At 37.1% G+C, this 14,962-nt stretch overlaps 1 protein-coding gene across 4 annotated transcripts in view; it reads left to right on the forward strand.

Annotated features, from left to right (window-relative positions):
- Window positions 1-14,962, forward strand: part of MPP7 (MAGUK p55 scaffold protein 7) — a 157,585-nt gene that overhangs the window by 100,422 nt on the left and 42,201 nt on the right. For 3 of the 4 annotated variants that reach the window (XM_055708423.1, XM_055708425.1, XM_055708424.1), the window contains one exon: window positions 9,255-9,386. In XM_055708423.1, coding sequence (XP_055564398.1) covers window positions 9,255-9,386 — 132 coding nt within the window. Of the gene's footprint in view, window positions 1-7,121; window positions 7,246-9,254; window positions 9,387-14,962 lie in introns of those variants that run through there. The other variant, XM_055708426.1, reaches the window with a different exon arrangement.

The raw sequence follows: 14,962 nt of genomic DNA on the forward strand, positions 1-14,962 counted from the left end.
TTGCTGAGGATTTTCCATCAGGGCCTTTTCATTGAAATATGCAGTTTCTGCAAAGTCAACATTTTCCACTGGAAATTGTTGGGATTTGCCTATAACTTGTTCAGGCTTTCAGTATCTGGAGAACCCAAATACAAATTTTAGGTTAGATAACATCTGAACTACATTTGAGCTGTTAGTATATCCCAGGCACTCGGAGGACTTTTTGGCCCTGTCCCTTGAGAGGCCTGTCTTCCCAAATGCTCTGGGAGACCATTCTCCTTCTCTTTATGATATATTCATGCTTGCACATGATAGCACAAACTACAATATCTGTTCAAGAAGCATAATTTCCCATGATTTATAACTATTTACTCATCAGTGGTCTTTGAGGTTTGCTGGTAGAACTAGTTACAGGAGTTGTGTTCTTATATTAAGAGATTTTACTATACAAATTAGTTTAACTTAATTGATATGGTGAGCTGGAGTACATAGTACTTCATATATCAACTGAAAAGTTACCTACATAATCTTCATTTGCAAAATCATATGCCATTAATTTGTAAATCTGCAAAAGCCTGCTTGATTTTGGATGGTATGCTGTAAAATATCAGCAGTGAGAGAGAAATATTTATTTCCCTCTGAGTAATGTATGCAGATCACTGCAACAATAAGCAAAGACCACAGCACTGATGGTTTGATAACATTGGTTGGATTGGTTGATGGGAACATAGGTGTTCTGGCCATACCAGCCATGAAGCTAGGGGAGAGGAGACAGTGCTGGGGAGACTTTTGTTGGCAACTGAATGAGATCCTTCTGCCCAGTGTTTCCTGCCTTGAAAGTACTTGCCACTGGGATGCCGTCCATCACACATTTTGGCAACCTTGTTTTAAGAATAAAATCTATCTTTGCTCTCTCTTTTTAGCTTTAGACCTTTACTTCCTATTTTCATGTCTGCTTGCACCCATAATTCAAAGGAGGTTTTTAAAGAAAAGGTGGGGAGTCCTGGGAGAATATGTTCTGTCTTTATTTTTGGAATTTTCGTGTTACTGGAATGGAGTAAGCAAAACAAAAATGTAACACAAAATAGTCCTTTTAAAAACAGCAATAAAAGCCTTGATTTTTTTTTTTTCCACATCTCACAGGCAGAGAACATCAGAAAGCAGTTGTGGCACACTTTTAGTGTGGTAGGAGCTGGCAGAGCATAGAGATAACAACACACAGCATACCCATAAGCATAGGTATAAAATGATGTAAAGGAGCTGAAAGAATACTGCATGAATATATTTAGGTAATAACCATCAGGTTACCCTGGAAATGGTCTCAGGTCCATCCCATGTGATAACTCAGCTGATGTCCAATGGACAGCTTCTCTGTCAATCTTGGATGTATGGATATGAGGTTACTCACTAGTAGCCAACATATAAAAAACAAAGTGAGAGATGTAATAAACAAAAGTGAAGCTAGGCAGGTTGGCAGCAGAAAATAAAAGATTTGAAAGTAAATCAAAGAAGTTCTTTGGTTGTATATACAGACTTTCCCACATGAAGGAGCCACCTCTAACCCAGGTAAGAATGTTGAGTTGCATAGACATAACTACAGCATTCTCATACAGTGTGTAAGAGTTGGCAACATTACTAAAACTGGTAATTTAGGAGGAGGAAAAAATCACTATGGATAAATCACATCCTATTCAAGTAGCAAATCTAGTCAGCTAGTGAAAATGGAGAAACTGCACAATCATACAAAGCAAACAATCCCTTTTTTAGTTGTCAACTTTTTATACTGTTTTTTTCCTTCAGTGGTGCTTTCCTTTGCATTTGCTGGACCATGTTCTATTTGAAGTGTCCATTTACTTACTCAACAGTCTGCTCTTTTCTAGTTTGTTGATGAATCTTCAGTAGTGGTCCAGTATGGTCTCGAAATCTTTTTTTCCCCCCCTTTCTGCTTATTTCTGGGTTTCTAGTCAGTGGCCCAGTGGCAAGACTCTCTTCCCATGATATCTAACTTGTAGATCTGTAAGTATCTTTATCACAAATATTTTAGAAAATTGTAAGCTTTTTTCTTATACCTGCTATTTTGCTGGCTTTGTAAAAAGAATCTTACTATTAAAGAGGCAGAATTTATTCTGTTGCACTACATCTATTTTAATATTTTATAATTCTTTCATTATACCTTTCTAAAGTACTTATAGACAATTTACTTATGTATAATGATGAAGGTAATACTCATTGCAGCTTTTTAGTTCTGCAGAATGATACCTGAATTTAGTGCAATTGATATGGAGAAATACTACTTCTAGTGTTCAGTATGGGAAAAGTCCAAAGCAGGCAAAAGTAATTACCTGAAAAACCAAACCGGTTCAATATTTTTAATTAGACATCCATGTAGTATGAATACTCTGTAGCTAAATTTAAAGACCTCCTTATCATAAACAAATCTATTATATTCTGGAGAACTTAAGTATATCCAGGTTCTTTCAACCTCAAGGAACACTAGATGTTTTACTTTTTAAGACTTTAGATGTCATGCTGTTGTCAAATAAAGGCTGGGTCATTTCTAAAAGGCACTTTCTCAGAAAAGGCAACTGCAACCTCAACTTTTGCTTTTCTTTATTATATTTTCATGTGATCTGGGGGGGGGGAGGTGTCTGCAGGTGGTTTTCAACCAAGAAGATATGCATGCTACTGCTGTAGACAATAACGTCAGGATTCCTTCAAAAAAGGAATTGATCAAGGATTGCCAGGATATTGGAAGAGTGCTCCTGTCTTGGCGTTTTCCACTCTGAAAACCATCTATCTGTGGTCTTGGAAGTTACTTAAATAGGGCTTAAGGCTTCAAGAACACTTTAGCTACATGATTCACATTGTGAATTTAAAACAGACTTTGTTCAGATTCTTCACTATTGATTTAAAATTTGAGCTTATTCTGCCATTATCCACAACTGAGGAAAAACACAGGGCTGTCATCTGGAAGAATATTAACACTTTTACCAGATGACACGGACGGGCTGCATGTTTCTGTGAACACTGAGAACAGTTCAACTTTGGAAGCGTCTCCAGGGGCTGAGAACAATGAGCCAGAGGAAGCAGGAGTCTGAAGATGCAGAAAGTTCACTTTTCTGTTGGCTATTGCCGTCTGGCTACCAGCTGCAGGTAAACCCATCAGTTCAGATTGGTGAATCTGAAATCAAGAAACTGCATTTTCAGGCAAGGAAATTACCCTTTTGTGAAGGGAAGTTCATATAGTCATGAATAAAGTCCACCATAGTAAAGAGAAAGAAGTAATATATACTGAATATTGATCAGACTGAGTTGTTGCTATGCCAAGAACATTATTATATGGTAACATTAAGAACACAAAACCACACATGTACAGTATGTGTTTCAAATAACTGCATCAGAGTAAGATTGGAAGAGAAAGGGATTTAATTGCCAGCTGGACAAGCGCAAGCTAGAGGGCAACTCTGTTTAAAGTACAGATGAGACAGTTGCAAGTATGGAATGTTTTTTCTCTTTTGTACATATTTAACTGCTGTCTTCTCACACACTATATAATTTCTGAGGATTTTGTAGAGAATATCTAGGGAAAATGTAATATTAAGCCTGATTCCGCCCCCCCATGAATTAGTACACCTATGGGTTTTCTGTTTACAAACAGAAAATTATGCTTAAAGTACCTTATTTTATTTTTCTTACCATCACTGTTAAATGTTTCTTTGTCAATGTCAGTTGAATGGTGTAAATGATCTTCAGTAGCAGAAATAAAACGTTCATTTCTTTGGAAGTTAACTGATGTTTTTAATGTTATATGCTGTATCTATTTTAACTTAAGAATTTTGTTTAGAACAGAAAATCTCAGATTTCTGTAGGAAAGTGATTAAGTTATTGCATCATCAGAAGGAACAATACTACTTTTCTGTCCGATAAGTGGTTACTGTAGCTTGTGTACTCACTCACTTGTTCTACTGCAAAAAAGACAAGTAGTTTGCTGTTGTCCCAGCCACTTCAGCAGCACTACCAAGTTTCTCCTGCCTATAGTTTTATTGCTTGCTTCTGCTTCTAGATTATGCTTAATGCTTTAGCTAAGCAGAATTCAGCTAATGTGAGTTGAGGTACTTGTTCTCACCTGCCCTCTTGTTATCTTTTTAACCCTTATCTTGCCTCATGATTAGGGTTGTACATACTCCCTGAGCAGACAGTGGTGGTGGTTAAGACATTGCCATGTGCTGCCCTTTTCTGATGGCTGTTTTACCATCCATTTGCTGGAGAGTGGAATTAGTGGGATGGAATTCATTGGTACCTCAATGTAAAAATTAGTTCATGTATTCAAGATAGCAGGTTTGAAGGCGTAATTCTCCTGTAGAATAAGAAAGGTTGTTCCTGCCCCTCCTCACCTAAATTATCCTGCTTTTTCCAGCTTAATTTTGTGCTGCTTACCAATTGTTCTTTAAAAGCATAGCTTGATTCTGAACCTTGTATTTTTATCCCTTTCTTCAAACTGTTCTCAAGTTAGATTGTTTTTCTGTGCCTAGAGCCTGTATACCATCACCATTATGCAACTTTCTGCTGGTTTTATTCTCCTGCTGTCTAAATTCTTGCCCATGTGTGGCTGCTATGACTCCTATGCTTTTCCTTCTGTTCTGATGCTCTTGACAGCTTTCCTTCAGTGGGTTCAGTCTCCTCCCAGCTCTTTCAGCTTTCTTTCGCTGGATGACTTCACTCGCTTGTTTTTAACTTTATGCAAGTTACTCATAAATCAGTCTTTCCAGTCTTGAATAACTTTCTCCACAAACATTTAAATCTTGTCCCTTTGTATTTCTTCTGTAACCTTATCACAAAGGAAAACATAATACGGCAGGAGGTCTTGAGGGGATGAGCTCTGCCGGGTGATTTCCGGGACACGTTGCTGTGGTTGCCGATGAAGTTACTTTGCTCCTCCAGTGTAACTCCTCTGTCCAGCCTCAGTGGAATTTACGTCACCAAAGCAAAGCACAGAGATGGGCAAATGTCTCTGGCTTACCTGGTAGAGTTCAAGCTGAACTGCCAGGGAGGGTGGCTGGTGCTAATGACAGCAAAATCATGGACCGTTTTGTTCCATTTTGCTGGGTTTGCTGCCAGGGCAGTAATCTACTCCATAGACAAGGTAACCGGCAGCTGGGTTGGCAGTGTCACAGTCTGCTGCAGCTGTTGGCTTTCATAATGGTTGAGTCCCTGCACATTTTATGTTGATAATCTTGACTATTAATTTTTCTTTTTTTTTCCAAATACCATGAAGAGGCTGCTTTTGTTTTTGTCCGTTATGTCTTGCATCTTTATTTAATTTACTGTTTTCTAAAATGTTTTTCTAGAGTAGTAAATGCAAACTATTTCTGAAAAGTAAAGCTTAAAATTATATATATATCTATATAATTATTTTTTAATAATGAAAATGTTAAAGCATAAGGAACACTGTTCATGAGTCAGTGGCTACTTGGGGTATTTGTACTCTTACAGATCTCAGAATATAAACAGAAGGACAAAATAATACAAAATTTGTCATTGTTTTAGAGGAGCAAAAATGTAGACAGTGTAGTTACATGATACACGTATTTCAAAATATAGAACTGTTTTCATTAATAACATTCTCAATTTAAATAAACATTTAAAGTTTCAGAACTGTTAAGAAAAAGAACTTTGAATGTTTCCAATGTCAGATTTTCTTTGTGTAAGTTGATAGTGTACAATTTCAATTTATAAACTGTGAAATGATCAGCGATAGCTATAGTATGAAAAATAGAGCAGTAGTTATTAGACTTTTCAGAGGTCTGATGAAAGTATTCATTTCCAACTAGATCATGTCTAAGAATTTAGCTGAACATCAATATTTATATTTAGGTAGTGCAGGAGTTTGAATTATACCTTCTTTCAAGTTCTAAATATGGACCGTGTTTACATTAGTGAATCATAAGCATAGAACTTAGAGCTGAAATAAAATCTTTTTCTCCAGAGGTGCTTAAATATACATGACCCAAATCTTGGACCATGCGTGCATAGCTCTGAAGAGCTGTGTATTTGAAAACAAAACCAGAACATTAAAAAACCCCAGTTTCATCTGTACTTTTCACAGTTTCTTGTGATAGGTAAAAATTAGTATCATGGAAGTAAGTTGATTCCTTCTTATGTACAAAAAGAGAACATTATTGCCTTTACATTGCCTTGTGCATTTACTGCACAATTATTCTGGGTAAATCTTGTTCATCATAGGATCCAAGTTTCATTTCTTGGCACTTGTCGTTTGTTTGCTTTTAAAAAAGTCCCAGCCTTTTCTATAAAAGTCTAGTCTGATGCATAGTTTTTTTGAACTAAGGGTACATTGTATTAACTGCATGATACAAAGAGGCTGCTGAAGAAATGTCCCTTTACTCTGTGAATATGGTCTTTTCTTCATGTGTTCAGAGCATACGGAAGTTGTTTTGAGGATAGGCCCTGGCCACTTCTATTTGAATACATTAAATGAAATAAAAATGGCTTTATAATTTTGTTTGCAGTTCAATCATTACCCAATGTCTATGCTGCTGACTATTTCAAGAGCAACTACAGTGGATAGTCATGTGCTAGAAGAAGCAATGATGGAAGGCAATCAGGAAATAAATCTTAGCATGTTCAGTGTATAGCATTAGTAAGTTTGTGATGGCAGAAGCTCTTCTGGAAGCTTGACTGAGAAAAGACACAATTTCTGGCATTCATACTTTTATCTAAAATATGCATCTTTGCACTGAGATAAAGTAGCACCAGAGTCTGAGGAAAAGATATATTGAAAACTGTAGTACATTGTGGTTTAATATGATTTTGGGGAGGAGGAGGGAAGTGGTTGATAAGTTCCAGTTGTGAGTGAAGAAAAGCATGATGACTACTAGACACTGATTGGCATTGGTTCTTAATACTTGGGCTGCATCGGTTTTTTTGCATGTGGTGTCCAGGAGCCTGGTCTGGCAGTCAGAGCAGGGAAGTATCTTATTAACACTGGTGGCATAATTCAGTGTAGTAGTGGACGGAATCTGTTTTGCAAGTTTCATTGTCAAGGGTAGGTTCTTTTGAATATGTTTTAAGTTGCTGCCTTTTACTCTGGAAGTGGTGCTTTAGATTATTTTCATCTGTTTTTTCTATCTGCCTGAGTGTTTTTAAACTGCAATATAGAACCTCATTAAAATGAACCAGTCCATGAATGAGCCCAAGCTTTATGTGGAAAAACGTAATTGCAGAAGACTAGTTTCAGAAGTCTTAACTGTAAGTAGCCTGAAGTAAAAGCAAACACTACTTTTGTTTTAGTGTATCTTTGATATTTCACATACATCTTTAAAGGACTGCATGTGATTGCATGGCTTTTACATATGTAATGCTTCATAATACACATTTCCAGGAGGAATGTGGAGGAATAATTGCTAGACTGAGGTTTTTAGCTCAGATCTAAAGTAAAACTAATCTGTGGTGGGAGGGAGCTGGTAATTCCTGACGATAAGTAGTACAAATTCATAATTGTGTCTTGGGAAGAAACCCAGAAATAACTAGAGTATGTTGCCATGTTTTTATCAAATTGTACAATATGCATAGAAATTAGTAAGACAATAGCAAATTCTCATGAAGCAGGCATGAACTTCCTCTGGATTTATTTTGTTGAAGACCTGATTTTGAATTTAAACTTCAGAATTTTAAGATTACCATACGCTTTTTGCCTTCTGCTTTTGACATGATAGGTTGTAGCATTGCCTGGAAATTGTTTTCTGTTGCTACAGTCTCCTCCATTCAGGAAAAAAATCCTGGGATAGCATAATGGAAGTGCCATGCTTTTCAGAACGTTTGTGTTATCCCTGAGAACATACAGTTTCTGGTAATTCGTATACTCAGTCTAGTATTATCTGTCTTTTATTAAGTAGGAAGTAAACTGACATCAGAAAAATGTAGCCATTTTCTGTTCTGCATTAAGGAGTTTCTTCTTAAGCATTATTATAATAGATTCATTATTACAGTCATTGGTATGATATTTTCATGGTGCTTACAAGGTTGGTGTGTTGTGCTTTATCCTAAACGTCTCAATGTTTTCCAAAATGCTGTGTTTTTATTGCAGAGGCTATCAATTTATACTTCATGTATTTCTGCTATTCAGACTATAACTTCTGTAACATTGAATCTTTGGGGAAAAATATCACGTCAAAATTTAAAATATTCCAAGTATTTAGGAGCAACTATGTGAAATGAGAAGCAACTGAAAACAATCAATAGAATGATACATATAGCTGTTGCTCTTATTCCTGCTATAATTCATAGGGTTTGCTATGAAAATAAAACATTACTTAACCATTTTTCCCCAGTTTAAAAGCTACTACAAATAATGAGGACTTTCAAAATAAAGAAATTCTGTGCATTTTAGATTATATAGCTGAGATTTTTTTAGAGCCTTAGAATGAGCTTTCTAACTTCCACTGAATTTTGAGTCTTGAATCTTAAAAATATTTGAAGTAAGGTCTTTTTAAATTTCTGCAAGTTCATAAATTATTTTCAGAACTGAACCTTTTGTCCACCTCTTTGAGGCTTTTTTTTTTAAAATTCTCTTGTTCAAGCTGTGCATGAACTGGTGAAGCAACAGAGAAAGGAGGCAAGGCCATGCAACAGGTGGTTGATAAGCACCTGCCTGAACTAAATTATTTCAGCAATATGCTCCTCAATCTCTGTCATGAATTCCACAATAAATTAAAAATTCCTAACTTAATTTGGAGCTCATATGAAAGGGAGCTGGTATGAAAGGGATCCAGTTACCAGGTAAGCTTCCAGAGATCCTCTGAAGGGAATGGTTGGGCAACAGCTTAATGTTATGCATCTCATGCTTGAACAGAAGTACTGGAAGATACTTGTTTTGCTTATATGTTTCATAGGACTGCTTACTGTATCGAAGAAACTGTTTATCTAGAACAAATAGAATTATGTTCTTTAGGAGACTTAGTTTTTTTCCTGTTCAAATGTCTTGTAATTTCAAGCTGATGTGCAAAGCACTTAATATGTTCATGTGTCTGAAGATATTGTTCTGTATCCACAGTTTGCTAGATGAATACATTGTGTATATGAAAATGCATACTTTATGGAGGAGTTTCATCAGTCTGACGTGTTAAAATTGCAAACAAGAATGATATTCAATCTACATGCATCACGCTAGTAGGGTCAGGCTATAAATAATATGCTCTGCTTTGTCTTTCATGAACTTTTGAGGTGCCAGATAATATACTCACTATTAATCTTTCCAGGCTTTGCTGTCTGTACATGATACTGTTGCTCAAAAGAACTATGATCCTGTCTTGCCCCCCATGCCTGATGATATTGATGAGGAAGAAGATTCAGTTAAAATAATCAGGCTTGTCAAAAACAGGGAACCATTGGTAAGTAACTCCATCTTCTGTTTTGGGGTTTTGAGTTTGTGTGCAGAGTGGGGAGTGTTCAGATTTGAATGGGTGATGTTAACTTGAAATGTGAATAGATGGACATTTTTACATATTCATAACATTCAACAATACACTTGTGACTTCCATTTGCAGTCACTATTAGTAGAGCATATGACATGAATAATAAGAATCTGGTCATTCGTGGTGTTTCAGCATTATATATGTGGGCCAGGCTGAGCATTTATCTAAATAATATATTCATCTTTTATCTTGAATTCAAATCATGAACTTGTTTTAAAATGAGAGAGGGAGAACAAATCCCCAAAGAAGTCCTGACCTTTGTTGTGAACTGTGCCTGTTAGCATTCATCTAAAAAAATGTGACCTTTTGATACACTGAAAAGGAAGCATAAAAACATATTTTAAAATACTTGAATTGAAATCTGGGCAAATTTAAGATGTCTGTTGTTGTACTTTGGATTATGAATACTAGAAAGTTAATATCTTCATAGGGATATCTGGAAAAATGAAAGGACTAAACCTAGGTTGTATTACAAGAATATTAAAATGCTTTACTGATTTGGTTATTTTTATTTGCTGTAGAGTGGGAGTCATCTTGTATAAAATTTAACTATTTTTTTTACTTCTGCAAACCAGTAAGAGCTTTGTTTTATATTATACTGGATATTTGTTTTAATGGATAGCAATCCTGAAGAAAGATCTGCAAAGTTACTTTGAGAAAGCATGATTTTGTACTTGAGATGACAGTGGGAGAGTGATGCCTCCGTTAGACATACAGGGGTAGCTTGTCCCATAGTAGTTATCTTGCTATCACTCTTATTCTTGATGGATTTCTGGGATCAATAAACAAGAAATAAGTTTTGGTATTGACTGGCTGTAGATGCCCATGGGCATAATTAAAAGTTTGACCATATGGAAAGCTTTTACTTTGCTTTAACATATTAAACTTCTTTTTCCCCCCCAAATAGTTGAATCACAACTTTAAGATTTCCTGAGGGTTTTTTATCAAAGAAATTCTTTGAGAGAGTAAACAAACTTGCTTTAGGATATAATATCAGACTATTAATTCTGAAAGATATGGAGAAATTTGAACATATAGTGTGAAATTAGTTCTAATTGGGAAGCTTATTTTTAGTGTTAATGATAACACTCTTGTTTTTTCTTGAATTTGTCAGAAAAATCTTAATAAAAATCTTAATTTACATAGTTTCATGTTTCAAACATGATTTTCTACTAAGACTTTTGTGAGTTAAATACTGTCAGTTAAAAGTACCTCAAAATGGATTGGATAAATAGCAACTCTGAAAACAAATCAGAGATTTTTTGAAAACTTCCATGATACATACACAGGTTTTTGAAATTTTAATCCTTCTGAAAGGGACACACAGAATTGTCTAAGCCAAAGGTTATCCTTGGACTGTTCCTCAAATTCCACTCTTGCTCATTCACTCCGGCGGGATAATAAACTCTTCAAGATACCAGTGTGCCTGCTGTGGTTGAACCCTGGCTGGCGCTCAGTCCCATGCAGCTGCTCACTTACTTTCCCTGGTGGGATGGGGAAGAGAATCAGAAGGATGAAAGTGATAAAAGTCGTGGATTGGTATCAAGATGGTTTAATAGGTAAAGCCAAAGCCACACATGGAAGCAAAGCAAAACAAGGGATTCATTCACTGCTTCCCGTGGGCAGGCAGGTGCTCAGCCATCCCCAGGAAAGCCGGGCTGCAGCACACCTAATGGTTACTTGGGAAGACAAATGCTATCGCTCCAAACATACCCCCTCTCTTCCTTCCCCCAGTTTTATTGCTGATCATGACATCAGATGGTACGGAATGTCCCTCTGGTCAGCTGGGGTCAGCTGTCCCGGCTGTGCCCCCTCCCAGCCCTGTGTGCCCCCCCAGCCCGCTCGCTGGTGGGGGGGTGAGAGGCAGAAAAGCCCTTGGGGCTGCACAAGCCCTGCTCAGCAATAACAAAAACATCCCTGTGTTATCAACACTGTTTTCACCATGAATCTAAAATATAGCCCCATATGAGCTGTCATGAAGAAAATTAACCCTATCCCAGCCAAAACCAGTACAATCCCTTAGGATGTGCATCCACACTTAGCATGTCTTGTGCTAGGGAGGTAACAGAAAGGATTTTTTAGAGCTTTCTTTTACTAGACAGGATGGCAGCCATAGAAAATACAAAAATGTGAGAGAATTCAGTTTTTCAGTTCTAAGACTGCTTAGTTTATTTTCCAAGGCAAAAACAGCCTTACAATGGAGTCTGTGATAGACCCATTAGCAAGAAGAGGCAAAGGGCAGATGCTAATTGCAGCCTACAACTACTTGAGAGTGGGGAGCTCTCAAGGACAGTAGAGTCAGACTCTTCTCAGCAGTGAAAGATGCTAAAACATAGAGCAATGGCCACAAGTTGCAGCCTTGGGAGGTTTAGACTGAGAATTAACAGAAGTATTTCATTAGGTGGGAAGTCCAGCACTGGTGCAAACTAACTGGACGTGTGGAATCTCCAGCCTGTTCCATAAGGCAATGGCTGACCTGGTCTGGCATTGGCAGTAGCCCTGCTCTGAGCAGGAGATTGGTCTGAATGACTTCCAAAAGCTGTCCTTTAACCAATGTTTCTAAGATTGTACCGTATCTGCATGGTAAAAGAGTGTTTGTGGTCTTTTTAAATCCCCAGCCTATCTTGATGTTTTATTTTTGTTGGAGAAGAACTTATAGTGGGTTCTGTTTTGCATGTTTCTTGTTCTCCAGGAAGACCTTGAGGAATAGTGTATAGCATCCTCCTCCTGTCCATAACCCACCTTCAATCCATCTTAACATTCTTAATGTTAACATCAAACATTAATTTCTTTGTGGCAGATTTATACTGGCTTATTATGACACTATCACCACAATACATAATAAACCTATTATTTGTGTCCTTGTCTTCCCTAGATTTCCCCCCACTTAAGTAGCAGTGAGAAGGAACATGGATAGTAATTCAGATAAGGTCTTACCAAAATACGGCACAGCAGAATAAAGACAAGTTTATACTAGATATATTAGATCTACTGCGTTTATGCTTCCTGAAGTTATTTTACTAAAGAAAGGATATGCCATGATCTATGTTTACTAAACTATTTAAAATGTCATTTCCTATTTATTTTCATGTCTTTTTATGCTGGCTTTTCCTTCAGAGCTTGTTCTAACGTCTTGGATATTCTAAGTACAGATCAAAGTAGTCTCTACTTGTTCAGTTTATCTATTCACTATTCTGCAGTCAAAAAGTCTGACTTCCACTTGCATCATCGTATCAGGATTCTTCTCCTAAGCTTGAGATTGGTGGTACCATACAGAATTTTTTCTGGGGTGGATAGTGCCTGGTTTCTTGACTAAAAGATACTGAGCTCTTTGAATGTTTCTTTCACCTCGGATACATTCTCATTCTCTTTGTACACAAAGAGTAGAGACTGTTCTTCTGCAAAGCAGTAAGCTTTACGTCAGTTGCACGCCCTGGATGTTCTTGAATTGGAGATCTCCTTTGGATGACTTTCAACAGTAGCCTCTGTGAAGCAAATTAGGCGCTCTTAACTTCTTTGAAATATATCTAGTGACGATTTTTATATAAAACTGTACCACATTTCCTCTTGTACTTGTTCTTGCTTTTCTCAGAGTTAAGCACCTCACTGGTGTTCTGAGCTGGTGTTAATCACATATTAACGAAGCCTGAGTTCCCAGGAGGAATCATCTCAAAAAAGAGGGAAGCACATGGTTTGTGGGATGTTCTGTTGGCAGATTTCATAAGTTCAGAAGTCAGTGCTGAACTTCCCTCCAGTTTTTTGGGAGAGATGATTTAAACTTTTTGTTAATCCTTCCACAGGTGGGGTTCGTTGGGTTGTGGATTTTCTCCCCGCCCCCCCCTAAATGCTCTATTAGTAAGTGCCATTCTAGCAGTGTCTTGCTCAAGCAAGGTGAAATTGTGTGAGGAGGTTTTATCTGAACAAAGTAATTTAGAACATCTCTGAACCTTACATAAAGAGGAGTAGAAACATCTCTTTTCAGAGACAGTCCAAAATTTACCTGGCTACACTTAGGCTTTTTATCAGATAGCTTGGAGGGTTTTTACTTATGCCTACCTCTCCAGGGCCTTTTCAGCCACTGCCATGTTCCTGGTTAGCATTTCTGATATCCAGGATGTACAACCACACTACCAGAAGTTCAGTTCCTGGCCTGTCACTACTTCCAGCTCCCAAATGATATTCCAGGCTTGTTACAGTTACATAGTCGTGCAGTTACTCTTAACAAGATGCTGCTTCATGTTAAGATGGTTGCTGCTTTGTCACACAGATTCATTTCACGTAAATTTAGCCATTTGAAAACTAATCTGTGCTGTATCTATAGCCAAGAGAAAAATAGGCAGCTCCAGAGAATGAACTGTGCTGTCTTAAGATTCCTGCCTTAATGAAAGGATGATTCTTTCTCCAGAGCTGCCCATTTCTTTTCATTACCTATAGGAGGAACCTAGACACTTAGTTTGAACAAGATACCTGATTTCCGTAGCTGAACTTGGGTGAAATTAATTGTGGTGATTTGAGAGTTGTATACATGTCCCTGCCCATGCAGAATCTGCAACACTGGCTCGCCTCTTACTCTGAGTCCCCACAGGTTAGTTCTTATTAGTGAATGAACCCAACTGTTTTATATGTGGGATTAATTTGAGTGCAGGGACAGCTTTAGTGTGCATAGTCTGATGTAAGCGGGCATCAACCTTTAAATAACTTTTCACTCTATGACAGATAACTGGTATTCGTATTTTCAATAGAGAATGAATTAAAATAAGGCTTATTGAAGTACTTATTTGCATTCAATATCTGCATGTGCTTTTGTTTAACAGAAAGGTATGCAAAAATATTACTGATTTATCGAACTCTCTTATTAGTAATTTATTTTACAGGCTGGTCTTTCTTTCTTTAAAATTAAAGGATTATAATGTTTATATTCTGGACCCAGCAGATAAATGGATGAACTAATAAAGCTCACATCTGTGAAACCCTGGGTGATGCTCACCAATCAGTGTTGCTACATTAAAAATGAAAAGAAAAAAAGAACAACCCAAAAAACAGTGACAGAGCCTTGCTGAAGGAGCTTGTATTATTTTTAGTGCTTTTGCATGGTATACCTTTAAACATTTTCTCAGTCTGATCACCATATGGCTCCCAAACTCCTTATTTTTCCCTTTAAAAGTATTTTAAACTGAGCTATGCTATTACATCTGTATATGTCTCATTTAGGGTAACTTACACTTTTGGCTCACAACACTGAAAATATTTTCCAGCTCTCAAGGTCCAGTCTAACCTTCTTCCATTTTTAAAGCTCTAAATGAGGAGCTGCACTGCACGTGTAACTGAAAGTACTGGAGCTGAACATCTCATAAGGAGAAATTCTTGCCAGATTATATATACCTCATAGTTTAAGCAGTGCTGGCAGCAGTACAAGAGAAGCTGCTTTTTCAGAAGATCAACTTTTCGGGTTTTCAGAAAGAAATCCGCTTGTGTTTGATGATTTCTTCTTA

This window comes from Falco cherrug, chromosome 4 (genome assembly GCF_023634085.1).
Source record: "Falco cherrug isolate bFalChe1 chromosome 4, bFalChe1.pri, whole genome shotgun sequence".
NCBI lineage: Eukaryota > Metazoa > Chordata > Aves > Falconiformes > Falconidae > Falco > Falco cherrug.